At 38.7% G+C, this 25,501-nt stretch overlaps 4 protein-coding genes, 1 long non-coding RNA gene and 3 pseudogenes across 6 annotated transcripts; 1 reads left to right on the plus strand and 7 right to left on the minus strand.

Moving 5' to 3' along the window:
* Window positions 1–51: 51 nt before the first annotated feature.
* LOC122330412 (GTPase IMAP family member 7-like) lies at window positions 52–3,532 on the minus strand. Of its 2 annotated transcripts, XM_043227375.1 has the most exons (4): window positions 2,992–3,532; window positions 1,879–1,904; window positions 1,678–1,759; window positions 52–1,320 (listed from the first exon to the last, which is right to left on the minus strand). In XM_043227375.1, the coding sequence occupies exons 2-4, from the start codon at window positions 1,879–1,881 to the stop codon at window positions 593–595; spliced, it is 813 nt and encodes a 270-aa protein (XP_043083310.1). In that variant the 5' UTR covers window positions 1,882–1,904; window positions 2,992–3,532; the 3' UTR covers window positions 52–592. The 2 variants fall into 2 exon arrangements, with proteins under 2 accessions (XP_043083310.1, XP_043083311.1); XM_043227376.1 differs by having other exon boundaries at window positions 52–1,350; window positions 1,624–1,904.
* Window positions 3,532–5,810, plus strand: LOC122330486 (annotated as a pseudogene).
* A 545-nt stretch (window positions 5,811–6,355) lies between these two features.
* LOC122332669 lies at window positions 6,356–8,335 on the minus strand (annotated as a pseudogene).
* A 163-nt stretch (window positions 8,336–8,498) lies between these two features.
* LOC122332678 (GTPase IMAP family member 4-like) lies at window positions 8,499–9,811 on the minus strand. The gene is made up of 2 exons (XM_043230060.1): window positions 9,295–9,811; window positions 8,499–8,956 (listed from the first exon to the last, which is right to left on the minus strand). The coding sequence occupies exons 1-2, from the start codon at window positions 9,302–9,304 to the stop codon at window positions 8,499–8,501; spliced, it is 468 nt and encodes a 155-aa protein (XP_043085995.1). The 5' UTR covers window positions 9,305–9,811.
* A 261-nt stretch (window positions 9,812–10,072) lies between these two features.
* On the minus strand, window positions 10,073–14,646 carry LOC122330270 (GTPase IMAP family member 7-like). Its single transcript, XM_043227160.1, has 3 exons — window positions 14,485–14,646; window positions 13,173–13,211; window positions 10,073–13,051 (listed from the first exon to the last, which is right to left on the minus strand). The coding sequence occupies exons 1-3, from the start codon at window positions 14,516–14,518 to the stop codon at window positions 12,126–12,128; spliced, it is 999 nt and encodes a 332-aa protein (XP_043083095.1). The 5' UTR covers window positions 14,519–14,646; the 3' UTR covers window positions 10,073–12,125.
* Window positions 14,647–17,137: 2,491 nt separating this feature from the next.
* LOC122332690 (GTPase IMAP family member 4-like) lies at window positions 17,138–19,632 on the minus strand (the record flags this gene model as incomplete). Its single annotated transcript, XM_043230068.1, has 4 exons — window positions 17,138–18,168; window positions 18,275–18,337; window positions 19,042–19,074; window positions 19,224–19,632. Coding segments are annotated over 4 exons (1,536 nt in total), but the record flags the coding sequence as incomplete, so codon positions are not given.
* A 40-nt stretch (window positions 19,633–19,672) lies between these two features.
* LOC122330712 lies at window positions 19,673–20,585 on the minus strand. The gene is made up of 3 exons (XR_006248069.1): window positions 20,432–20,585; window positions 20,184–20,246; window positions 19,673–19,845 (listed from the first exon to the last, which is right to left on the minus strand). It is a non-coding gene; the product is annotated as an uncharacterized LOC122330712 (long non-coding RNA).
* Window positions 20,586–22,811: 2,226 nt separating this feature from the next.
* Window positions 22,812–25,057, minus strand: LOC122330124 (annotated as a pseudogene).
* Between the last annotated feature and the right edge of the window lie 444 nt (window positions 25,058–25,501).

Here is a 25,501-nt window from a genome sequence, read left to right on the forward strand (position 1 = left end):
CTAACAGAAATATACAGTCAGTCATAGCACAGCGATAATAATCAGACGACATTTAAGGTTTGGATCATTAAGTCTTTATTTCTGAAATGGCGTGTTTAAGCATTTGCAAAAGTTTTGACAATGTGAATAGAGATCAGAAAAAACTATGCTAGCAATTGAAAAAAAACCAGAGAAAGGATCTTTATATAGAGAACATCTAAGGATAAAGTATCTTACACCTATATTCTGTTTGAGATTTTTTTTTAAACATTTAACGCAACTTTTCACATAAGCACAATGAAGCTAAATGTTTGGTTACACTATTTTAAAGTGTTCTTGTTACAAAGCAATACTAATTAACTACATGCACTTCCTACAGCATATGGTTACGGTAAGGGTTACTCACATGGTGTTCTTGCCAACTTTTACAGTAAATTACTGTTAACGAACATTTCAATTCACACAAATATAATTCTTCTGTTACATCAACTGATTAATCTCTCATTTTGCTCTCATGCGTAATTTTCCCTGATTAGAAGAAGACTGTCACCCACATTTAGGCTATATTTAACTGTTTTATGACGTAAAAGCGAAGGATTGAATTCGTCGTTCTTTAGAGTCTCATGTATGGAGCCATATGTCTCATTTGGCTACTGTTAGCCTGGTTCAGGAAAAAGGCAATTACAGCTTCGAAAAAATCCTTAAATCTTATCCAGAATTTTTCCAGCGTGGTCATTTGTGCCCATTTATACATCTCATTGGTGTAGTAGCCCTGGTTCCTCTCGACCACGCCGTTGATCTTCTGCAGTAGATCAGTGACCTGCCGTCTGTTGGTCAGGTCTTTGTTATCGAGGACGTGATAACCCTGACAGCTCCTAACAACTCTACTGACGACTTCATTCCCACCGATCTCTGCCCGCATCTTCTCACTGATGCACTCATCCCCGTACGTGAAGAGGAGAATAACATGCTTCAGCACGTCTTTACCGTAGACCTTCTGCACTTTGTTGAGTATGTCTTCCTCCTGCTCCGTGAACCTGCCGAACGGCACAACGAATAAAAAGACATGGACGCCCGGAGCGGCGAGAAACACGCTTCTCGCAAACTCCCACGCCAGCTGCTCCTGGGAAAGATTAGTGCAGAAGAACCCAGGAGTGTCTATAACAGACACAGATCTGCCGTCAACCACTGCTTTCTGGATGCTGGATGCACTAGTAACAGCAGACAGACTTCTTCCACACGGGAATATGTTCTGCCCCAGGATGGTGTTTCCTGACGAGCTTTTCCCGACTCCGGTTTTCCCCAGGAGGACGATGTTAATGCCACTGTCAGGTGCTGCTTCTGTTTGAATAGAGAGGAAACACATGAGAGTCTGGTTTCTCCCAAGGTTTTTTTTTTTCTCCATTCTGTATGCATGGGGTTTTGTTTCTTGCCGCTGTCGCCTCTGGCTTGCTTGGTTGGGGACACTTAACTTCTAGTGACTATCGTTGAATTGACTACAGAGACCGCCTCTGCATTTAATAAGAAATTGGTCACTCTCGTCATTATACATCCCTGTCATTATACTGTACAGTGCTTTGATGCAACCTGTGTTGTTAAAAGCGCTATATAAATAAAAATGATTGATTGATTGATTGATGAGAGAACATGTTTAGAACATAATTTCTCATATGATCTGTGGCCTGTTTATATAGCTTACGCATGCGGTCCAGTCATGTGAGTTTCTCTGGTTAATATAAGCTTTAGCCGCATCGTTACATCTGTGACGCAGGTTCTCGGCCTGTGTGGGATCATCAGACACGTCCGTGATACAGTTTTACAAGCATTTGTCATAAATCAAACATAAATAAAACGATATGCATATTTAGACGATGAAAAGTCGGAATGAATATTTTGTACCATAGTCCTCGGTCGACCTGTTCTTCCTGTAAAACAGCAAATCGTCATTAGAATTTTTGCACAATTGTCCACTGAACAGAAATTTTTAAATGCACTGTAAAAAACCCAAAACAAAACAGTAACTTACTGTAGATTTAGGGGCACCAGTTTGTTCAAAGATGAATGAGCATTAAACGTTGAAAATCTTTACCTTTACAGGAAAAATAAATAAAATAACAGCCTCAAGCATTTTTTTGGGGAACCAATATCAGAAGAAGAAAAGGTTTATGAGGATTTCTGGTTCCCAGCATGCTTTGCGTGAGGCTGTTTTATTTAGTAAAGATACAGACTTGATTATGTTTAAAGTTTTATTTATATTCATGTTTCTGAACATCACATCTGAACAAACTGTTGCCAATCAATTTGATAAAAACATAAATCTACAGTAAGTTACTGTTTTTGTTACAGTGATATGTAAATATAATTTCAAGTCCCTTATGTTGCCGCTTTGCTTAATTATATGCTGTATAAAAATGAAACAAAAACACACATCAAATAAACGAAACGGTGATCAGCAGTGTTTGTCTGAGCTGATGACGTCCAGGGCTTGTGCTGTTCATCTCCAGTCCGGACAATTACAAGATAATTTAATCATGCAGTGGTGTACATACCCCACATCATCAGAGGAAACGGTGACATTAACTCTTTTCATATCAAAAGGCACGATGCCCTAAAGCTGGCAAATAGAGGCTGCTGCGGTGAAAACTAAGTCATTCACAGTACATCATACACTAAAACTCTGGCTTTGCAGATTTTCAGCTCATCTGCAGTGAGTTTCTTCTCCGGATTCATCTTGTTTTCAGCAGTATTATATACTTTCAGTTTTAGTTTCCGAACCTCCTCATTCAGCTCTACTGCATTTAGTTCAATTGCAGCATTAACATATATCAGACTCGTTTTATATGTGTTTTCTTCTTTAAAACATAACGACTAAAGAGATAATGGGGTCAAACATCCATGTTCAATCTGCTGTTGGATAGATAATATTTTATAGATAGTATTTGCATAGATTTGATACTATTGTATAGATATTGCTAATGCGTTATTACTGAGATTAAGGATGTAAATGCTCACCTTGATGCTGATCTTCAGACTCTCTGTTTAAAGGATAGTTTCAGTTTCAGATGATTTATGTGCTCTCCATCAGCTCCGCCCACAGGAGGAAAGAGCTCGGTGGAAATTTCCAGGATCCAAAAAGATAAAGTCGAAGCAGACCGTGAAATATTTTGTCATGATTTCAAAATAACGATTCGTGAAGACGCATGAATGAATATAGCAGCGAGGACGACACAAACCTAAATCCAGGGACGGTTATCCAGGGAAGTTATTGTTTGAAGGGAAAGGTTGTTCAAAACCCAGCTGAAGATCAGAAACAATCTGAAGCGTGATGAAGATGTACTACAGAAACATGCAAGCAGGCTAAATCGGTTTGGATGAAATCATCGTCTTCGTTTTTGTCATTTTTTTAGACCACACATTCACGCAGGAGAACCTATTTTACAGAGAATTCTGGCCCCTACCGTAAACCCTTGTTTTCATTTGCTGTGAGAGTATTTTCACTTTATAACACGAACCATTACCATTAATACATTTAAATGCATGATTATTATTAAAAGATAGCGTCGTGTTTGTGTCTGCAGCTCAACGTGATCGCGCCACCTTCAGACCTCGGTCACCGTTTCGAGTTTATCTCGGGCTGGTCTACAAGATCCAGAACCTCCACGATCAGAAACCGCTGCTGCTTCAACCAAGAGACTTCCATCGAAAGAAAAAGTACTGGACATTTTGATGAAGCCCATGTAAACCAAAACCCGAGCTTTAATTTAGGTCAGTTAATACCGAACAACTGAGACAGAAGAACACCGGTAAGTTAACGCTTCTGTGGCCCATACGAATGTACATCGTTTTATTAAAATTCGTGTATTTGCTCTTTTATTTACACGCTCTGTGCGATGACGTCACGCTGCCGTTAACCGCGAGGACGATCGTTACATCCAGTTTATATCCAATTATATAAAATGTGTTTTTTTCGCGTTAACTTTTCATTCGTAAAACCGAGATTCTGTTTGGTCTTTCTCGCGGAGATTTTGCTTACTGTTTAAATCTCTTAAACGCACTGTGACTCATGACAACATTTTCTTACTGAATGATTTTTTCTCTTTTTGTATTATGTCAGTGGTGCTGTCTCCATTCTGTCTTGCAGTAAAACCAAAAAACAAACAAAAAAACCTTTTTTGCTGTAGAAATGTGTGCATTTGTAAATATGGGTCTAGCTTCCGGTCTCATCTGCATCAGGCTATGTTTTGCTGTGGCCTACAAAACGGTTTAGCTGCTTGACTGAAAAGTGGTGTGTCTCGGCATATTATTTTAAGGTATTAGCTTAATTATGAACACGCTGGTGTTTTACCGTTAATATAAAGGCTAACTATGGGGAGCCTCACCCATAGGCTTACTCCATGAAAAAGCTGGATACAGACTTTACTGAATTTCTGGCTTTATTAATGGCTATGTCTCTTGTGTTTTTCAGTGATGCAGCGAACTGTGGAGCATCTTCAGATTCTGCTGATCGGTAAAACCGGTTCAGGAGTAAGCTCTTCTGGAAACACTATCCTGGGTGAAAATGTGTTTCTGAGCGGTCGGAGCCTGACCTCCATCACCAACAGATGCCAAAAACACACGGCTGAAGTGTCCAACAGAAGAGTTACAGTAACGGACACCCGACTTTCTTCAATACCACCAATATTGGTCTCAATGAGGAGTTAAAGAGAGGCTTGAAGACGTGCTCTTCAGGGATCCACGCCATTCTTCTGGTTTTCCCTTTACACACTTTCACTCAGCAAGATGCTGAGACCATGCTCTTATTCAAGCAGATGTTTGGTGAAAACGCTGTGAAACACACTCTAGTCCTGTTCACACATGGAGACCAGCTTCAAAATAAATCAATCGATCAACTCATTAGAAGCAACGCTGGGCTGTCCAAACTAACAGAGGAGTGTGGAGGGAGATTTCATTCACTGAACAACACGGATCTGAACGACAGAGAGCAGGTCGCCAAACTCTTGACCAAGATCCAGCGGATGGTGTCTGAAAACCAGACCAGCTGCTACACCCTACAGATGTTTGAGAGTCAGTCACGCAAAGCGCTTCTGCAGAGGTTTACAAAGAAGAAACCTCTGTGCGCAGTCAGTGCTTTTACTGTGTTTGCATTGGGTTTTGTTAATATGAGGAACGAAGGGTCGTTTGATGTCAACACGTTTCTGCGTGGTTGTGCTGGAGGGGTGTTATCAGCGGTGTCAGGAGCCGTCTGCTCACAGATACCCGACAGATGGCTTCAGAGATTCACTGAAGAGCATCCGAAATGCGTCAAACTGCTGGAAGTCACAAGCGGTTGTGCCGCTGGGTTGGTCGCAGGGTATTTTGTGGCTCCAGGTGGTTTATCAGCTATGTTATTAAAAGGATTGCAAGGGTGTGTGGTTTATACCCTCTTCAGACACCATTTCAGATAACCATCCGAACTGCTGCGTGGAACAAACATGTATCTCAAAAGAGAAGTTCGGAAATGGCATGTGCATTTAATACCACGTGTGCACCGTATTCATATGAAATAAGTGTCGATTCTGTTGTCTGTTTGTTATTATTGCACTACAATAAACAGTTCTCCGTGAAGCTCAAAACATCTACAAAAAAAGTGTTGAGTCTTTACTTGAGATTGGATAACCTGATGTAATTGGCGTTGCTCAGAGGTCAGAATGGAAAATTACAGAATACACAAAAAGTATTAAATCGAGCAAATGCCAAATTTCTGCAAAATACCAGAGAACTCTTTAAATTTTCACTTTCGTTTGCAGAAGCGTATCTTACACGTCAAATGCTATCTGACTCCTGCAGACACGTTCAGCTAAGAGCTCTTGTGTGTTTAACAAACAAACGAACATCAGTGGTTCCCAAGCCTTTGACGCCATCATTTTTTTCATGCATCAAACCCACAGATTTCAGACCTGAATCAACACGAAAGAGATTTAAGACCAACAACCCCACAGTTTATCAAATCTACACCTTTGTGTCCATTTGACTGACATTTATGGCGACAAACACTGCAAAGCACAACAAAAACTGTTGGTTTGGTAAACATGATGTGCATTATAGTGGCACAGAATCTAATCTAAATATAGAAAGCAGTTAGCCTACACTTAAAGCAGACACCACATTGATGTTCATTTAATTAGTTCATAAATTGTCATTTCATCGCCAATAAATAATATCACAGGGTCAAAACACGTTCATATTCTCATTTACTCCAAGCAGGCTACTTTCTTTTTTTTTAGTAGAACAGTAAAGTGATTGAATTGCTGAAATTATTGAATCTTGTTTGATATATAAATATATCTTTATAAGAACATTAAGGCAAGACACTCTAAATAAGGTACAAACAAGTAACTAAAAAATATTGCCAAATTGGCCTCTTTATTGCTTGCATTATGAATTGAATTTAACAAATGTTTGTTATAGGAATCAGCAGCAACTCTCACAAAGAGCAAAACTTTCACAGTCTTTCTTGTTGACAAACAATCTTATTAAAGAACAAAGATCTTGTGTAGAAGTGTCTTGAAGATCTTCGTTGAGGCCATGAGGACGCTGTTAAAGACAAGCATTACCATAAATAAAACAAGGTCCAGCATGCACAGCTATCAAAAAGAGTATCTGTTGCTAGAAATATATGGGCTGATGCAACGAACTTGTAAACCTTCATTAAATGGATAATCATGACAAAGATCTATTTTTGCTGATGCATGCTTGCTTTACACTCTTCCATGCACTTGATTTTGACTTAAAAAAATAATAAATAAAATCAATCAATAAATATGTATACAAGTATATATGAATAAGACATTTGTAATACAAAAAAGTAGTGAGAACTGACCTCGGTTGCCTCATGCAGCCTGAAATACTGATAATGACATGCTAAACATGGTTTAAAAAGATGCACAGGTTCTGTTCTGTGGGAAACAATTAACAGTGATATGAACAACAAATGCCTAAACCACAGTTTACAATAAAACATTGTTGTTTAATATTTTACCTGACTGCTGCCGGTCCAGTGCATCTCATCAGCTGGATGTAGATTATAGTGTCCAGCTTTTCTGATGTTTCTACTACTACTGTTCTTAGGCGGAGAGTGGTCTACAGCTCGACCCTGATCCTCACACGTCAAACTAAGACATGCATTTCTCTCAGGCGGATTTCATCTGCTGTCGAAATGAAGCATGCAGCAGCTGCGTTACGGCTTTGTCGAACATTTCACATTTTAGAGCTTCCGTTATTTTCTCCCCTGCTCTTTTTTCTTCTTCTGAGCAACAAAAGCTTCACCGAGATGAATTCCAAGAGCTCCAGCAACTGCAGCAGCGGCAACGACAGGTGCAGCCAAAGCAGAAAGAGGCGCAGACATAACAGAAAGAGGTGCAGCGACAGCAGCTCCAACAACCACTCCGGCAACCACACAATGATACTTAAAACGGTTCAAAAGTGTTTTCTCCTCCTTCTCTCTTTGTCTCTCAGCTTCAGATCTTTCTAGGTCATTACTATGCTCACGAATGTCTGCTCGGACTTTCTTCTCTGCCTCTTCTCGTCTTCGCTCCTCTTCTTCCTCTCGCCTGAATCTCTGAGCATCTTCAAACATCTGATTACTGTAGTGTCCTCCCCGTTCTGCTTTATCATTGAGTCAATCTTCTGCAGCAGATCATTCACCTGCTCTCTGTTATTCAGATCTTTATTGTTGAACACCTGATATCTTCCTCCGCCACTGATCTACTAGATGTCTAAATATATAGTTCTCTTTAATGAGTTCCTCTACAGACTCTTCTTCCAGCTGATCTCCATGAGTGAAGAGAACGATGGAGTATTTTAACACTTCTTCTCCAAACATGAGCTCAATCATCTGAAGAATCTGTAACTCCTGATCAGTGAGTCTTATATTCACAGGAAACACAATGAGAAAAGCGTGAGCCCCAGGACTGGATAAATAAACACTTCTGGCTATCTCTGTTATTAAGTCTTCAGGCCTCATCTGTACATTGAAGAATCCAGGAGTATCTACCACAGACACCGATCGGCCCGAAACAGTGGCGTGAGCTTCTGAACATTCACTGGTCACCGCATTCAAGCTCATCTTAGATCTGAACTCTCTCTGTCCCAGGATTGTGTTTCCAGACGCACTTTTCCCAACACCAGTTTGACCCAGAAGAACTATCCTCCTGGACGAGAGACTGGAGACAGCAGCGCCTGGTTTAAAATGTAGTGTTTTTCTAGATGTAGTGTCTCGTGTCACCAGTGGCTGCTGCTTCAGTATCTCTGGCAATAAAACATAACAAAAAGAAAACGACAACAAAATAAACTGTACTGTTAATAGAAAGTAATGTGTTTAAAGACATGCGTTTATAAAAGTCGCACCCATTGTGTCACACTTACCGTAAGCACTTTTTATAAGAAGCTTTTTAACTTGCATAGTGGGTCCTCTTTCCCTGTTGTTGAACACATGGTATCTGTGATTATATTTCTGAATGAGTTTCTTCAGCGGCTCTGTCTCACTGATGAATTGTTGTATTGTCAGGTTTTCTTCCTCCAGTTCGTCTCCCCTGGTGAAGAGAATCCAGGTTTTCTCCAGCCGCTCTTTTTCCCAGCAGCTTCTCAATCTTCTCCACGGTTCTTCGCTCTTCTTCAGTGAATCGGTCAGCTTTGATGACCAGCAGAAATGCACAGAGACCAGACTCGCATTTCTGTAAAACGCTCTTATATTTTAGATCGACCTCGTTTTCACTTGTGTGCATGTCAAATAATCCCGGTGTGTCATAAACAGTGACTGGAAAGTCGCCAACAGTCGCAGATTCAACAGCAACATCCTGCGTGACCGATCTGGAGCTTCTCTTTGATCTGAAAACGTCTCTTCCCAGTATTGTGTTTCCGGACGAACTTTTTCCGACTCCTGTTCTTCCCATCAAGACCAAATTCAGACCTTCAATACTCGTGGCCATTTTCAAAAAGCCTGTACGAAATCACAGCAAACGCATGTTACTGCATTTCAATTTTTCACTGCATTTTAAGGATGTAGTTCACCCAGAAAGTAAGTTCTTGTCATCGTTTGCTCCAAACCTGTATTACTTTATTCTGATATACAGAAAATTAGAGTTTGACCAATGCTGGTTGATTATTCGCTTTCTAACACGAAACAGAAAAATAATGGCTACAAGAAAGTATTCAGTGTTTATCTTCATAGACAATATAAATTATTTCAAAGCATCTTTATGGGGGAATAGTTCTCCAACTACACAAATAAAAGTCGGCTCTATAGAAGTAAAATTTCAGAATACCAACAGTACTTACTAACAGACATCTGTGTATCCAGCTATGTTCATGATTCCTAGTAAAGGCATGATATTTGTCAAAAAATTAACAATGTGTAGGAGGGTAACATTTTTAAAAGGTAATTTATTTAATCATAAATCTGTAACATTTCTCCCCTGTAGAGTGTAAAACATTATAATTTTGCTTAACGCTTGAAAATGTAAACATAAGACAATTTCACTATAAAATGGTTCATATAAATAGCTCCATTTCTAACTCCTGACTCATGGAGAGTCCTGTTTACCGAGAAGACAAAGCCTTGTTTAGAAGAAAACAAAATACGTTCAGAGAGGACGACTGAAACGTTACCGCGCGAAAAACGTTACACGCCTTACTCGTTTGATAAAAAAAAATATCGATTAAACTCAACTGATTTGAATTTGACCAAATGGTAAAGTTTCGATTAGTCACTATATTAGAGACCACGTCAAAACTTGTTCCTTGAACCCGCACAAGCCCAAATCATCATCAATCAACCAACTTTTAATAATTGTTAGCATACCTCGTTGGAAAACGCCGTAATTTCAGTAAACGGCGTTTTCGTCCCTTTCACTTACTAACGCCTTCGCTTCCTCCTCCTCCTCCTCCTCCTCTTCTTCTTCTTCTTTTTTGTGTCGTTTACAGGCGGTTGACAAGCCTACTTTTAGTATTACCGCCACCAACTGTTCTGGATTGTGAAGAACTAGTAGGCAACTATCAATCATAATAATAATAATAAAAACACACACACAAATAACACTAAATTCTCTCTTTTGCATAATTTTCTGTTACACTTTATTAAAATGTTATCTGCCTGATTGCAGTAAATACATATACTGTATTAAACAGAGATTGATTTAACCCACCATGCCCTCTTCACTCATGAAATAATTAGATGTTCCTCCTTGCATTTCCTACTTGCTTGCTAAATATAACACACATCTGCCCTTGCTATCATAAGTTCTTGACGTTTGTTGTTTAATTTTCCCTTTAACCTCATTTTTGCTAAGAGACACTTTAATATCTATTTCCGAGTGCTCTAGATCTTCCTTGGCTAGCTTTTTGACCACTTCATTGGCCTCCACCCCCACATGAGCAAGAATTAAGTTTCTTTTTTTTTTTACTGTAAACGAACTTATAAGAATCTCATATAACGTCTTGCCTTGATGATTTTACCACGCAATAATGTTACATAAGAGTCAGAACATATTTCTACTGATACACAATCAGCTATAATTGTCTTATATCTTGCATTTGTTCTACCAGAGTTACAGTCTTTATAACCATCAATAAATATACGTAATAAGAAACCACTCAAAAAAAAAAAAAAGGCAGTACTGGTTCTTTTTCTTCTTCGTGGGTTTTGGCAGTACTTTTCCACCGACTGGAGCGAAAGCGTGTAACAATAAGGAGAAATCCTTCTCGTATTCCCTTGAGATCATACAGGATATTTAGCTTTCCTAAAACCTAAATCACGACTAAAGTAAAGAAACATATGATACAAAACACAAACAAGAAAAATAAAGTAGAGCATACATAGGCTAACTATAAATGAAATTAACATTAAAAGTGCCGCTTACATTTTTAAACTTGATATCTTTATGAAGTTTTGATGCACAAAATGCATTCACAAAGCTATATTTATAGTAGGCACTTCATTGTGTGTGTGTGTGTGTGTGTGTATACGTTATATAAGAGTGGGTTGATCAAAAATCATGTGTTTATTATGTTTTGTTTGCACTGTGTTAGTTAGCTGTTATTAGGATTCTTAAAGGATTGGTTCATTAATTATTCACGTCATTCCAAACCCGTGAGACCTTCGTTCATCGATGCATCTACTACGTTTCTGGACCTGGGATCATATCAGTCATGTCTACGGAGGCCCGGATAGCTCTCTGATTTCCTCAAAAATAAAAGGCTTTACGAGTTTGGAACGAGATCGAACAACGAGGAAGGCATTTTCATTTTGGGGTGGACTAAACCACTGAGATTGCAAAAAACAACATGATTGTTCATATCAGTCACAACAAGCACTTTTAAACAGTTCCACACAAGCAGAATTAATATTCGTCTCCTCCTAGTAAAAGTCACAATGCATCGTGGTTATCTTTGAGGCGCAGGCAAGAACCGCAGGACAGGTTCTCCTCAGGATTAGTTGAATGCGTCGTGCAGAAACGTGCTGCTCTGCCGATCATCTCATCGTGTCTCTCAGTGTCTTTGTGCACACATTTCTCTGACTTCTCTTCTTCCTCCTGCTCAGATGCTGTTAATCCTTTAATCCTCTGCAGTTTCTTTTTCTCTTTATTAAATCTGGACTTCAGTTCTCTCTTTTCTACTTTCTTCTAGCCTCGGTTGCCCTTGTAAGTGTACGATCCTACTTCCCTATAGCCTTATGTAACATATCTATTTATGAAATTGAAAGCAACTGACTTGAAAGCAAATCTTATATACTGCATACATTTGAAATGCTTTGGATTACTAAGAGTTTTTTTTTTAAAAATCCCTTCTGCTCATCACTGCTCGATTAATTTTACAAAACAAAGCCTGTGACACTTCTTAAATCACAACAGTTTTTCTATGCACTGCTGTCCAATGATTCATGAATTTCTTCTTTGGTTTTATTTGAAATAAATTCGTATTTTAGATTCGTCAGATGTTGTTAGAAAAGATCATTGGTATCGTACATCACTGTTTATGTGTTTCCTGTCTTCGTTTCTGAAGACTGGAGAAATCCTGTTTGGTTAATTTTTCCAGTTTGAACAAATAAATGCAACCTTGATGAGCATAAGGGGCTTGATAGGCATGAACTTGCACTGCTAATAAAACACCGCTTACATTGAAAGGCTTTGTAACTTGCTGAAGATCTCCATCAGAATCCTCTCGTTAAGACGGGTGAGTTCCGCCTCCAGTCTGACCTCTGTGAGCTTTACTTCGTAGTATCTCTTGTATTCGGTCATTTCGATCATGTTCCTCAAATTCAGCCGCTCCAGCTCTTTGATCTTCTCTTCTTTCTCCTGCTCTGATGTCGTCAATTCTTCAATTTTCTGCTGCAGTTTTGTCCTCTCTTCATTGAATCTGGTCTCCAGCTCCAGCTCTTTCTCCTTCAGCTTCTTCTCATATTTTTGTCTCAGCTCTTCCTCTTTCATCTCCAGGACGAGCTCGTCATGGTAATGGTCACTGGTGTAAAATCCACCTCCATTAGCTGTGACCATTTCATCCACTTTGTCCAGGAACTCTGTGACTTGATTACGATTCTCCATCTGTTTATTATTGAAGACATGATATCTACCCCCACAGCGATACAAGATTTCTTTGAGATCCTCACTGGCTTCACCGAGGTATTCTTCAATAGAGCTGTTACTCAGTTCATCACCGCCGGTAAAGAGGATGAATGTGTGTTTATCTGCTTCTTCTCCAAATATGGCTCTGATCTTCTCCGCCGAGAGCCTCTCTTCTTCAGTGAATGGACCGAGTTTAATGACCAGGATGATGGCGTGAGGTCCAGGTGCAGTCATGTTTATACATTTACTGATCTTTTCTTTCAGAAGATCCTCTGGAGTATCTGTGTCGAACAAACCCGGAGTATCTACCACAGCAATTTCTCTCCCAGCCACCCGTTCAGTCTGTTTCCAGCACTCTTTGGTTACAGACGAACCACTGACCGCAGCTCTGAAGGCTTTTCTGCCCAGGATGGTGTTTCCCGAGGAGCTTTTACCTGCTCCAGTCCTTCCTACCAAAACTATCCTTATAGAGGACACTAAACAAGAGCGAGAGAATAAAAACACGTGCATTTAAAACAAGATTTCAAACAGTTCGGATTAAAATAATTAGTCGTAGTGCATACACGAAACGTTTGCATTCAGCATATTTATACTTACAGTCTGGAGGATATATATCAAAACTTCCCCTTCTTTTATCTACAAAAAAAACAAACTAGATTTTTATAAAAGACACAATATAAGACAGTTCTTCTTTTTTCACGATCTGGAACTTTATATGCGACTTCTATTCATAATTATTTTGTTTGTTTAGGTCCATATTTCTAATGGGTGTCTCTCAAAAAGTTGGGAGCATTATTTCGTTTTCGATTTGCTCTAATCCTCTGGGGTTGGTTTGGGGCGGGCCTTAATTATTTTATTAGGCCTGTTTAAAAATGGTTGGAAAAACGCCAACTGTAGTTTGAAAATGAACCCTATTTCAGTTCTGCACGTGCACTTCTCCGCAGTTTAACAGACACTTCCTTAGATGGAAAACACAGGTGCATCCTTGTTTGTTGAACCTATCTGCATGCATCTTATTTCTCCATTCCTTTGTTTTCGCGTGCTCGTTATCTGCATTTGATTTGATTTTGAAACCTATTTTATTTAACTTGATATTGAAGCATTCATTGATTTTGGCATTAAATGTAACATATAACCATATTTCAACAAATGAAGCGGACAATATTTTTTTGTTTATTTGACAGCGGTAATGTAGAATCAACATAATAAAGTTGATTCACTGCCATTATTAATTTTTGTAATATTTTTGTTCATTACAATACCGATTCAACAATCATAGTGTAACGTTGATTCAACAACATTACTGATTTCAATGTTAAGTCAACGGCATGATGTAGAATTCAATGGATTTTGTTTTTAATCGAACCTGTTTTCAACAGTAATCGCAGGTACAAAAGTGATCTTGAACCAATGTGATATATAAATAAAAGATTCCCTCATTAATGTTAATGTGGTTATTAATGTGGAAGAATAATAATACGTTTTGCATTATTAATACTATATACGCATAATTATGCATTCAAACGGTTTTAATATATTAATATACTAATATAGTGCAGTATTTTGTGTGTGATGTAGGGTGATCCGCTGTTTACGCGACGCATCGCGCGTTGTCGCTCGAGTTAAGAAAACCACGTGAGAAGGGTGTAGCGATTCTTTAAGACTATTATCAAGTACCTCTGGGTCAACATTACAGCAGGTCAACTTAATAACCCATTATACGGTATATTGTTCTATTTCAACAACTTCAGTGTTTGGATGTAACCCGTGAAAAGAACACTTACGTAGACAGCAGCAAACCGAAAGTAAAGCTGTACAAAGTTTCTAGGGTGAAAAACATAGGGCTAGCTAAGCGAAACGCATTCTCAGTCTCGTTTTAAAATCTGCATCAAACTTAAGGCAAAGTTACCTTTCGCCTCTGTTGTGGTGCCCGATGACGACATGATGTGAACGTTTACTGCGCACTTTGCAGCTTAATATGGCCGCCGCGCTCGAGCCCGCGTACACCACGAGAGGAAGAGGAGGACAGTCACGTGATACTTCTGGCTGTACAGCAGCCTCGTGGGACTATCAGGAAAAGAAACCGAACGGATCGTGCTAGGACGGGTTATATAGCGTTTTCAGGAAACACATATCACTTCAAAGCAGCCAAACTGTAAAGAGAGAGAGAGAGAGAGAGAGAGAGAGAGAGAGAGTGAGAGAGAGAGAGAGAGAGTGTGTAGACAGACAGACAGACAGACAGATAGATAGATAGACAGATAGATAGATAGATATCTGTCTGATCTGGTCTTCATGGAAGAGTTGCAGCCAAAAAGCCATGCCTTTGGCTTGAGAGTGAGACAATAATGAGTGTCTGCAGGCAACCGCGAGAAGCATGGTGGAGGTTTCTTGACTGTTTGGGGCTGCATTTCTGCAAAAGGAGTTGGAGATTTGGTCTGAATTAATGGTGTTCTCAATGCTTATCCATCATGCAATGCCATCAGGGAGGCATACGATTGGCGACAAATTTGTTCTGCAGCAGGACAGCGACCCCAAACATACAGACAAAGTCATTAAGAACTATCTTCAGCTTGAAGAACAAGAAGTACTGGAACTGATGGCATGGCCCCACAGAGCCCTGATCTCAAAATCATCACAGGATGTGAGAAAGCCTACATCCACAGAAGACCTGTGGTTAGTTCTACAAGATGTTTGGCACAAACTACCAGCTGAGATCCTTCAAAAACTGTGTGCACCTGTGTACCTAGAAGAACAATGGGTGGGCACACCAAATATAGATTTCTCTTTTGTTTATTCACTGCATTTTGTTCATTTATGTAAATAAATGTTCAGCACTTCCATTTTTGAAAGCATTCTTTGTTTGCAGCAAACTCTACTGTTTGTTTATGAACAGGTTATGAAGTGAAAGCATCGGCTTCCTTCAGCTATGGGTAAAGCGCGAGGCAGCGGTCTGAAGTTCGCAGGAGTTTTTTCATTTCAATCACTTTCGGTGTTCATCTGCACAGTGACATTGTTACTCTGCAAGCTTTGTGTGCTCCCTATGGAATGAGGATTTTAAGGCTTCAAACATGCTTCTGATGCAAAGGCATTACAAAAAAAAACAAAAAAAAACGAAGAATCACGTTTATATAAAGAACCATACTTTAAAGAGTCATATAATGAGACTTTCGCTCCTCTCATTAAAGAACAAACTAGATTCAGCCAGCAAAAGCCTCACAGATAAGCACTACACCACTGTTTATAAATTAGCGTTTCCCAACCCAACTCTTGGACATTTGCCATGTTTTATATGGTAAGACCTAACTGATTAACATGTGATTAAATCATGTTGAAACTACTGAGAGTTGTTGTGACTGAACCAAATGTTTCCATCTCTGTTCCTGGATACACATTAACTGTGAATTTTGTTCACAGTTCACATTTGCCTGGTCCTGGTCTTGGAGTCTCTATCCATTGGCTGGTGATTTCATTTAGGTGCGTTCGAATATAAACAGTTTGAGTGAACTTCATAGTGGAAATTGTTTAAAATAATGTTATTTCAAAAGAATATTATCCACTCACCTTTAGACTCAATCTTCTGCTTTAACTCTTCGTTTTCATTCTCCATACTCTTCTGTTTCACGTCTGACTCTGTTCTCTTGCGTTTTCATAAACATCTGAAGTGAATATGGTTCTGTGTTAATGTTCTCTATATATTCCAGTGTATCTGGGATCTGTCTTTATTTAATCCCATCAATCTGTTCTGACCTCCACAACTAATAATTAACCCTTGAGATTCTGGTCTGGATTTGACTAAATCTGTTACTAATAGCAGCCTAAATTACTCTCTGGAGTCGAATATCTTGTGGACCTTCTCTATTTCTGCTTTGTCTTCATCAGTCAGTGGAGCATCAGAAACACTGAGGAGAAATACATTAGGAGGTGTGCTCAGTTTGCTTGTGCCTTCCAGCTCGATCTCAGGCCAAAACCATCCGCAATGACACTTCTTTTAATGCTTTCTATGGAAAATACATGCAACATTCTCCATTTAAGCATTTCAAATCAATATTTACATTTATTAATTAACAGACTTTTTTTAATCCATACACACTCATACAGTATATATATATATATATATATATATATATATATATATATATATATATATATATATATATATAATAAAAATATAGGAAAATAATAAAATTAAACACAACATGAAATTCTAAAATTCAGCAATTTTTATAATTTTGAACCGTTTCATTCATTCTCAGCAATAATTGACGATCTGTTATTGAAGCACACATGACTTTCCATGGTCCTTCTCCCAGCTGTACATAATTTGAGCATTTCTGGCTTCAATTTTTATGAATTCTGCAGCATACATATCAGCCGTCTCTTTGTATCTCCTCATGGCCTCCTCCATATTCTGCCTGCATTCGCTCATTTCTTTATAATGCTGCTGTAGTTGATCCTTCTCTGCGTTTATTTCATCTTTGGAAGGTAATTCTTCACTGATCTGTTGACCCGTGACTGTGTCTTCTGCACTTACTGTCTCTAGTGTTTTACTTCCGTCTGTTCTCTCAATCTTTTTCCTTTGCTTCTTGCCTTTTTTGCTGTTTCAAATCCCTTCCATTTTTACCATGTTTCTTACGATCCTTATCGGATTCTCTTTCTGTTTTTGGTATCTCTTTATCTAGATCTGTCGGTTCTGAAAGCCGTTTTTTCTGCTTTTCAATCTGATCATCGTTCTTTCTCTCAACTTGGCCTCGCTCAGCTTCTGTTGCCGCTATGTCTTCCCTCTTTTGTCTCAACATTGCTATCCCTCTATCCACAAGCAGCAATTCTCTAACCTTTCCTTTTGCTTTTTCCTCATCTAGTTTGTCTTGCATTTCTTTGATTTCAGACTCATACTTGGCTTTCATGGCTTCGATCTCTCGCTTGACCTCCTCTTCTCTCTCTCTATTGATCTGCATGAGTCTGAAGGCTCTCTCGGCCTCCTGGAACATTTTGTCATTGTAGAAACTGGCATTATTATTCCACATCATCTTATCAATCTTCTTTAACAGGCTCACAATCTGAGCTGGATCCCTCTTTTTATTATTGAACACTTGAAATCTTCCTCCACAGTCATTTATCAGTTTCTGGACGTGTGCATCTCCTTCTTTAATGTAGTCTTCAATACTTCCGTCTGTGAGATTGTCTCCTCGTGTGAATAGCACCATAGTGTAAGTCTCTGCTTTCTGTCCGAAGGTCATCTTGATGAGCTGAAGGGTTTCTCTCTCTTCTTGTGTGATCGGGCCGACAGCGATGACCAGCAGAAACACATGAGGTCCAGGAGCCAACAGTTCAATGCATCTCATGATCTCCTGCTGGATCTCTTCATTACTGAGGCTTGTGTCGAAGAGTCCTGGTGTGTCCACCACAGTCACGGGTCGACCACAGACATCTCCGCTCTCTCTTTGACATGTCTTGGTCACAGATTTCATGCTGGCTTTTGACTGAAACACATCATGACCCAGGATGGTGTTTCCAGTTGCACTCTTTCCCACTCCAGTTTTCCCGATCAGGACGATCCTCACACACTCCAAGCTTTTCTCAGCACCAACAGAGGCTGGGATTTACGAAAACAAACGTACCATCAACAGATTAAGTGTGAAAATCCTGTGATAAATCATCAGAATACATAAAACCAAAGTGAAGTGTCATGTAATACTCACATTTTGATCGCACTAATTTTTTGGGATTTCCTGAATTTGGCTGAAACATCTGTGTCATGGGCTCTAAAAATGAAGAAGATTGTTAACCAGTTGAAAACCTTATGTGCATTCAGTTTTCTTTGAAACTGTTAAACCTTAGCTTTGATAGGACAACCCAAATGCTATCAGGTCTGCTGCAGAGCAAGTTTACAACATCAGAAAAGCCATACAGCACATATTGAGTTGGTTATGTGATGCAAACTTCCTCTTCCTTCTCGATGCTCACAGGGCTTGTCATATTGAGGACACACAACAGAAATGAGATTTACACAAAATTTATCTGCACCTTAATGTGCCTCTGAGTTTTTTAGGCAGATTTTAAGGGTTTTTAGCTGGAGGTGGACTCTGTAACCTCTGACTCAATTGATTTTCTGGCTTTCTTCTGCCATCTGGCAACCCGGTGTGTCAAAACATTAATAGATAAATTGACAGTGAGTGAAATAAAAAAATCACCCATTTCAAAGCACAACTGGACATAGCATTTTTTTCAGAGAAACAAGTATATAAAGACTGCATATTTTCTAAATATCTGCAAATATGGTGTTTTTATGCTTTAGTACAGTAAAATAATTACATACAGCACCTTTACTGACATATGCTCGCCACTTAGAAATGGACCCAATGTTTATAGTTGACAGAATTAAGCAGTGCATGATTATATTAATAAATAATACTGTCTTGGATAAATTTTATCAGGGGTTTTGTAAAACAGTTAACTTTATACTTACTGTGATTCACGCTGCACACCCGTCTACTAAAACCTGAATGTTCACCAACAGAAAAAGCAGGGAGAGAGCAAAGAGGTTGTTTTATCTACAGATTATAAAAGCTGTTTTTTCTAGTGTTAAAGGTAATCATTTTAGTTTTCTAATGAAAGTCACAAACAAATGCACCAGAGCTAAAGGTTTACCCTTATGTGTCTTGTTAGTTGTTTGGTAAACTGTGTCTTCTTTTATCAGAGATGGTCTTGGGTCTTCAGGAATCTTCAGAGGATGGCTTTCATTTTCCTCCACCATCTTCTCGATTCTCTCCAGAAGTTTCTGCACTTGTGATTCGTCTCCATTGCTCTGTAGATGATGATGTGGACGATTGCTGGCCTTCAGTAGAGACTTTATTGATTCATAGTCAGAGTCTCTATCGCTCAGATACTCCTGTTCCTCATGCATGAAGACCACAATCACATACTCAGATGCTCTAACGCCAAAAATGATATTTATGAGCTTGAGAGCTTCTCTCTCTTGCTCTGTAAAAGCTCCAGACTTCAGGACTAGTAACAGGGCATGGGTTTCAGGAGAAGACTGATGTAAGTGTCTCTCACATCTTCAGACGAGAGAGCAGGACTGAACAGGTCAGGGTGTTGGTGACCACCAAATGTCTCTCCAGCACTATCTCATCATGCTTCTCAAACAAATGCAGAGAAGACGCTGACTCTGAGAAGACCTTTCGTCCAAAAATTGCGTTTCCACAGGAGGCTTTAACATCTCCATGTGACCCCAGAAGAACTATTCTCAAATCTTCTTTTATCACAGACACTGAAATTGCACAAACATGTTTATTTCTACCTACAGTCCCGCTAATTCATTCTCTTAATTCAACATTATGAACTGATGTGTTACAATCGGATCAAATTAAAAATAATTCATACAGTTCTCTGAGACACAAACACAGCAATGACTGAACATTAAGAGAAAAGAAAAATCTGTTGTTATCTTCTAAAAGGAAAACAAATCGGATTGTTACTATGACCCATGTAAGTTGTCACATGCTTTTGTGAAAAAAACATATTCTTTTCTTCTTCAGTGATAAAAGCACCAGTTTACTTGAAGATTTTGTTCTACTACCCAGTTTTTTGTTTAAATGTAAAACTCACTGTTTGTAGGGAGACTTTTGCTGCCTCTTCTGTCAAATAATCCTGAACTTCCTTGATCTTCGTCTGTTAAAAACACGAGCTAATTTGAAATAACGTTGCTTAAATGTACATAAATTGTAACATTTAACAATTCTTAATTTATCCCCTAATATCTGGATTTTAAATTCAAATGCTCTGTATCACTTTAAAAGATCTTTAAAAAAGAGTTTCTCACAAATTTATGAAAAGAAATAAATGAACAGGCTTACCATGTTGTCTGGTTGATCTACTCCAGTCAGCCATCTTCAAACAATCATCATTTCATTAAGTGAAGCGCTTTAGACAGTAAGAAATAAACCATGTTGTGCCTGCATTAGCTTACGTGTGTGTGTGTGTGTGTAAAGCAAAGGTTTAGTAGTTATTAAAACCCAGAAACTGGTTGGACTTCATATTTGACATACTACATTCAGTCTCCTGGTTATCGTAGGACAGGGTGATCTATCAGATCATGTCATGTGTCATATTTGAACAGCATGTTTAAAATGCATTTGCTGTAATGGATATTTTTCATGTAGTTACACAGAGAAAAAATAAAGATAAAGTGAGATAAAGCTGGTTCGCTCTGTGCATCTGGTGAGATGTGGCTTGCCTGACATCTGAGAATGAAAGATTATTCAGTCATGCTTTTGGACAAGCTGTGCATTGTACAGGAATTATGAAGAAAGATGATAGATTAGACAAGGCCATCGTCATTTATGGGTTTGACTACTGCAGTGCTCTTCGGCTGGACTTCCATCAAACACAATCAAACTTCTACAAATGACTCAGAATGCAGGGGCATGACTGATCTTCAATGACTCCAAAGGTCCAAAACATTACTAAGCACTGGAATGGCTTGCTTGCTAATAGAACAGCTCCCATCTACTTCCATTCACTATTACAAATCTACATCCGTTAGTGAGTATCATCACAGAAAGGCTCAAAATCTCCCTCCAGAACATTCTCCCTCACTGTTCCTGACTGGTGAAATGATCTTCCGCCCTTATCTTATTTGAACAATGACTAAGACTTGATATTAAGAACACTAATTAATTTCTATTCCTCATGGATATGAGATTTCTCGATCTCTCAGGAATAAGCAAACTAATAGCACTTTTTCACTCCATATTACGACAAGATTAGGTAATGGTTATGGTAGGTAGTTTTTCAGTACCACCTTGGTAGATGTTCTAAAGTGATATGTAAACTGAAAAACTTCAAATTACCAAATCAAAACTACATCAGACCTAGACACGGCAAATTTGATTCACTGGAGTTTTTGACAGGAGAATCATTTTAACTCTATAACTTTACAGTATAAAATGTTTTCTGAATGTTGAATAAACCAGTCATCTCATTTTTTGTCTTGAATACTGGCCACATTTTTAAAGTCAGCATAAAGAGAGACTAAAAAGCTCATGACTAAAATGACAACTAAGATGTTTTAATTACGCTAACTGAAAACAGCAGCACTATTTAAGTGCAAATAGCCTTTTCTGCTATTCCTACTACTTGTATGCGATTTAAAAACACTGTAAGAAGCGATATAAATTGCACAACATTCAACATTACGACACATTCAGCGATCTTCGCAGAATACCAGTTTTAACTAACAGCATAAAAATGAACAAACCTAATGCCTTTTCAGGGGGTGCTAAATAAACCTCTTTTAACCCTTCAGAAGCGCTCACGCTCTATACCATTGTCTTTACTCTCCTTCAAAGTGAAAAGCAGATTACGTTTTAAAATAAAAGTCCCCCGTAAACAGCATAAACAATGCGATCCATAAACAATGATTAAAATACTACATGATTCAAAGGCAATGCAAAACAAATAGACAACACATAATTAAAACTAAAGAGAAGCTAATACACGGAATCAATTAACTGGAATCAATAAACCATTGCTAGGATTTTCGGGGGCAGTTTCTATGTGATTATCTTTTGAAAGCTATACACAATATAATTTGCAGAAGCCTGGGATTTACTGGAAGAGGAGAAAAAGCCTTGCAGGGCTTGTCAGACAGGTTTATAATCCTGAAACAAATGGTTGCACTAGAAGAAGAGGAAGGTGTGGTTTTCTCACTTTCTCACACAAATAACCTTACACAATTTGTGCAATACTTTACCAGGCTTTCATTTTGTAGCTTAGATGTAGTCATCATCTTCTCAAGGTGCAATTAGGAAATAAACTCTTCTGGTCATGTGACAATTTGCACTAAGAATGAAACTTCACATATTCAATCAAGAAGCTTTTTCATATTTGCAGGAAGTGCACTAAAAATTCAGTCATATGAATAAATGCTTTATTATAACTGATGGGATTGTTTATATTGTTGTGCTTTCACCATTTTACCTTCACTCATCTGGGATGTACATCATTTCTTATGAACATTTTATTCAGTGCAAATCATAGTCGCATGCAGTCAGGCCTTGTTTATTCATGAGTTTACATAAATGGTTCTGAAAGTAAAACTGATTGAACAAGTCTCTTGTGTCTTCTTGTGTGTGGGTTCTCTCTCTTCTTTTAGCAGAAACCTCTCCAATTCAACTGCTAAATGCTGAGACTTCTCAAAAAAAAAAAAATGCAGAGATTAGATCAATTGTAGACACACATGTGAAGAGAAAAACACTATGCATCATTTATTTTTCTAATTTGGACTCACATTTCTCGTTCCCTTATCCCACAGTACTGAGCAACACAATCATCATCTATAATTGAAATGTTTTAAAACTTCTAAAAGCATAATGTCTATGTTTATCAAAATTACAAATGAAATCTGAATAGTTTGAATATAATCTGAATATAACTTTATACATTACAAAATCATGAAATATCGCTTGGTTGTGTACGTGCCTAAATATATGCATGAATTTGTTGATTTGTTGATGAGCTGAGAAGCTAAAAATGATTGTTTTAACCATCACTATAGTATCGGCGCGCTGCTGCGAAAGCTCCAGCAGCTCCAGCCAATCCTCCTAACACCGTGACAGGAAGTTCATCACCTCCTAGAACGCGACCGATCCCAGCTCCGGCAGATAAACCAAGCAGGACTCCCGCTGCCTTCAGCAAGAGCTGCCTGAAAGCGCCGGGGTGCTCGCGAGAAGGTGAACAAATAAACCGACTCTTCTGCACCAATCTCCAGGCGATCCCGATCAAAGCTCCTGCGGCCGATCCCGACCCTGCGATGAATCCCCACCTGAGCATCCATCCATGCGAAGAGCCTTTTTGAGACACCAAAACAACTCCTGTCGCTACAGCAAAACACATAAACACACAGACGTGTTTCAGCTTTATCTGTTGAAGGAGCAGATGTTTGAAGCTCCTCCAGAAGGCCTCTAGTTTCTCAGCTTTCCACCCTTCTTCATATTCTCTCCTCACGCGTCTTTCTGTCTCTACTCGGACTCTTTCTAATGTAATTTGATGTTCTCTCTCTTCCCTCTCCTCCTCCGCTTTCCTCTCTTCCTCTGCTCGCCTCTCTTCCTCCTTTCTTCTTCTCTCGGCCTCCTGCAGCGTTTCTAGCGTGTAGCAGGAGTTTCTGTTCTCCGACAGCAGACGGTCGATCTTCTCCATGAGTTCGGTCACCTGCCGCTCGTCTTCTGGAGCTCTGAGGTTAAACTCGTGATGATACCTCTGACCACACCGATTAATAAAATCGGATAACTCGTTATTTCTCGCTATCATCTCTCCCAGTGTTCTCGTACGCGTTTTATTTGCATGCGTAAAGAGGACTAGAGTAAATCTAAGGGATTCAGCGCCAAACGTCTGCTCAAACCAATCAATAAAATCCTTCTCCTGCTCGGTGAACGCGCTCAGAGGCAGAAGAAGCAGAATCACGTGAGCTCCTGGTTCACACAAACCCAAAGCTTTTTTCAGCTCAAAGGCCGAATCGAAGTCAGCGTGGTGGAGAAGATGAAGTCTGGAGTGTCGACGACTGTCACTCTCCTGTTATTAACAGAAGCTGTGTGTTTCTGACAGACTCTGGTCACTGATTTAGATCTCATTTCTGACTCAAACACTCCATCGTTAAGGATGAGGTTTCCCGTGGTGCTTTTCCCGGATCCGGTTTTACCGATCAGCAGCAACGTCGTGCTCTGAAAAGTCACATTAAAATGAATCGTGCATTCATTATTTCTATTAGTCTGCTTACGAAAGAAAAAGCCACACACTCGCCTGCTCCACACCTGAAGGTCCTTTTTCTCTTTGCTCAAAGACATTGCCGCCAACAAAACCAAGACGAATTATTTATAAAAGGTCTGAAATATAAAAATGAATACTAGTAATGCAACCAACACAAACAAAAATGAAACTTTAAAAACAGGATAAATATTCTTAATATTTTTATTGCAACAAACGTTAATTGGTTTTGCCAAGATTTTGCAAGTAATTTATTCACCTAAACATAAAATTAAATAAATAAAATCATCAAATGGACAACAAACATACTCTGATGAATAGCATGTCACCGGTCTTATTAGTTATTAGTCTGCTGGAAGAGAATTATCAATCATTTGTTTATCATTTATGCTTTTACAAAGTGAACACAGAAATTTTACTGCATGAGTTTTATTTGTTGTTGTTTTTTTGAGAATGCCTTTTCAAACTGCAGTTGTGCCACCGTCATATGGTGCTACTGTAAAATTACTGTAAAATACGCTTTAATTTATGCAAAACTAAAATGTTAAAAATAAATGTTAAAAACTAAAATGTTTCAACGTTACACTCACCGAGAAGCGGAGATTTCCACAGGAGAGCGGTTTAACAACTTTCACTTTTAACAAAGGGAGTCTGATGAGTCACGTGATGCGATGGGCCGCACACACACACACACACACACACACACACACACACACACACACACACACACACACACACACTCATACACACACACACACACACAACGTAATATAAATGACCACCAATAAAACTGCATTAAAAAAATCTATCTAAAAGACAGAGAGGTCTATTGTGTAAGTACAAATAGCAATGGATTGTAATTTAAAATAGAAGCCTTATTTAAGTGCATATAGCATTTTCTGCTATTTCTGCTACTTATTTTTTATTTTCTGCACCTCAGTATTGGAGTTCATAATAAAACAGAATGCAGCTTATTGAGTGTGAATGTTCATTTTAATTCAAATTAGGCTATTGAACAGATGGTTGAAAGCCTTATTATGACAATAAACCCAATCAGACCTTTAGAGTTAATTGTGGTGAAGTAAACGTCTCTCTAAACGTAGTTAAAAGGTAAAATTAATTTAATTTCAAATTTAGTATCTGTGCCTTCTGTGGTAAAAAGA

Source organism: Puntigrus tetrazona, chromosome 3 (genome assembly GCF_018831695.1).
Source record: "Puntigrus tetrazona isolate hp1 chromosome 3, ASM1883169v1, whole genome shotgun sequence".
Taxonomy (NCBI): Eukaryota; Metazoa; Chordata; class Actinopteri; order Cypriniformes; family Cyprinidae; genus Puntigrus; species Puntigrus tetrazona.

Coding starts and splice junctions, on each gene's coding strand:
- LOC122330412 (XM_043227375.1), bottom strand. Junction 1,321..1,677: donor ACATGACTGGACCGCATGCG/TAAGCTATATAA, acceptor CTATTCAAACAG/AAGCAGCACCTGACAGTGGC.
- LOC122330270 (XM_043227160.1), bottom strand. CDS start 14,518: ATGTCGTCATCGGGCACCACAACAGAGGCGAAAG. Junction 13,212..14,484: donor CACCACAACAGAGGCGAAAG/GTAACTTTGCCT, acceptor TTTTTTTTGTAG/ATAAAAGAAGGGGAAGTTTT. Junction 13,052..13,172: donor TGATATATATCCTCCAGACT/GTAAGTATAAAT, acceptor GCTCTTGTTTAG/TGTCCTCTATAAGGATAGTT.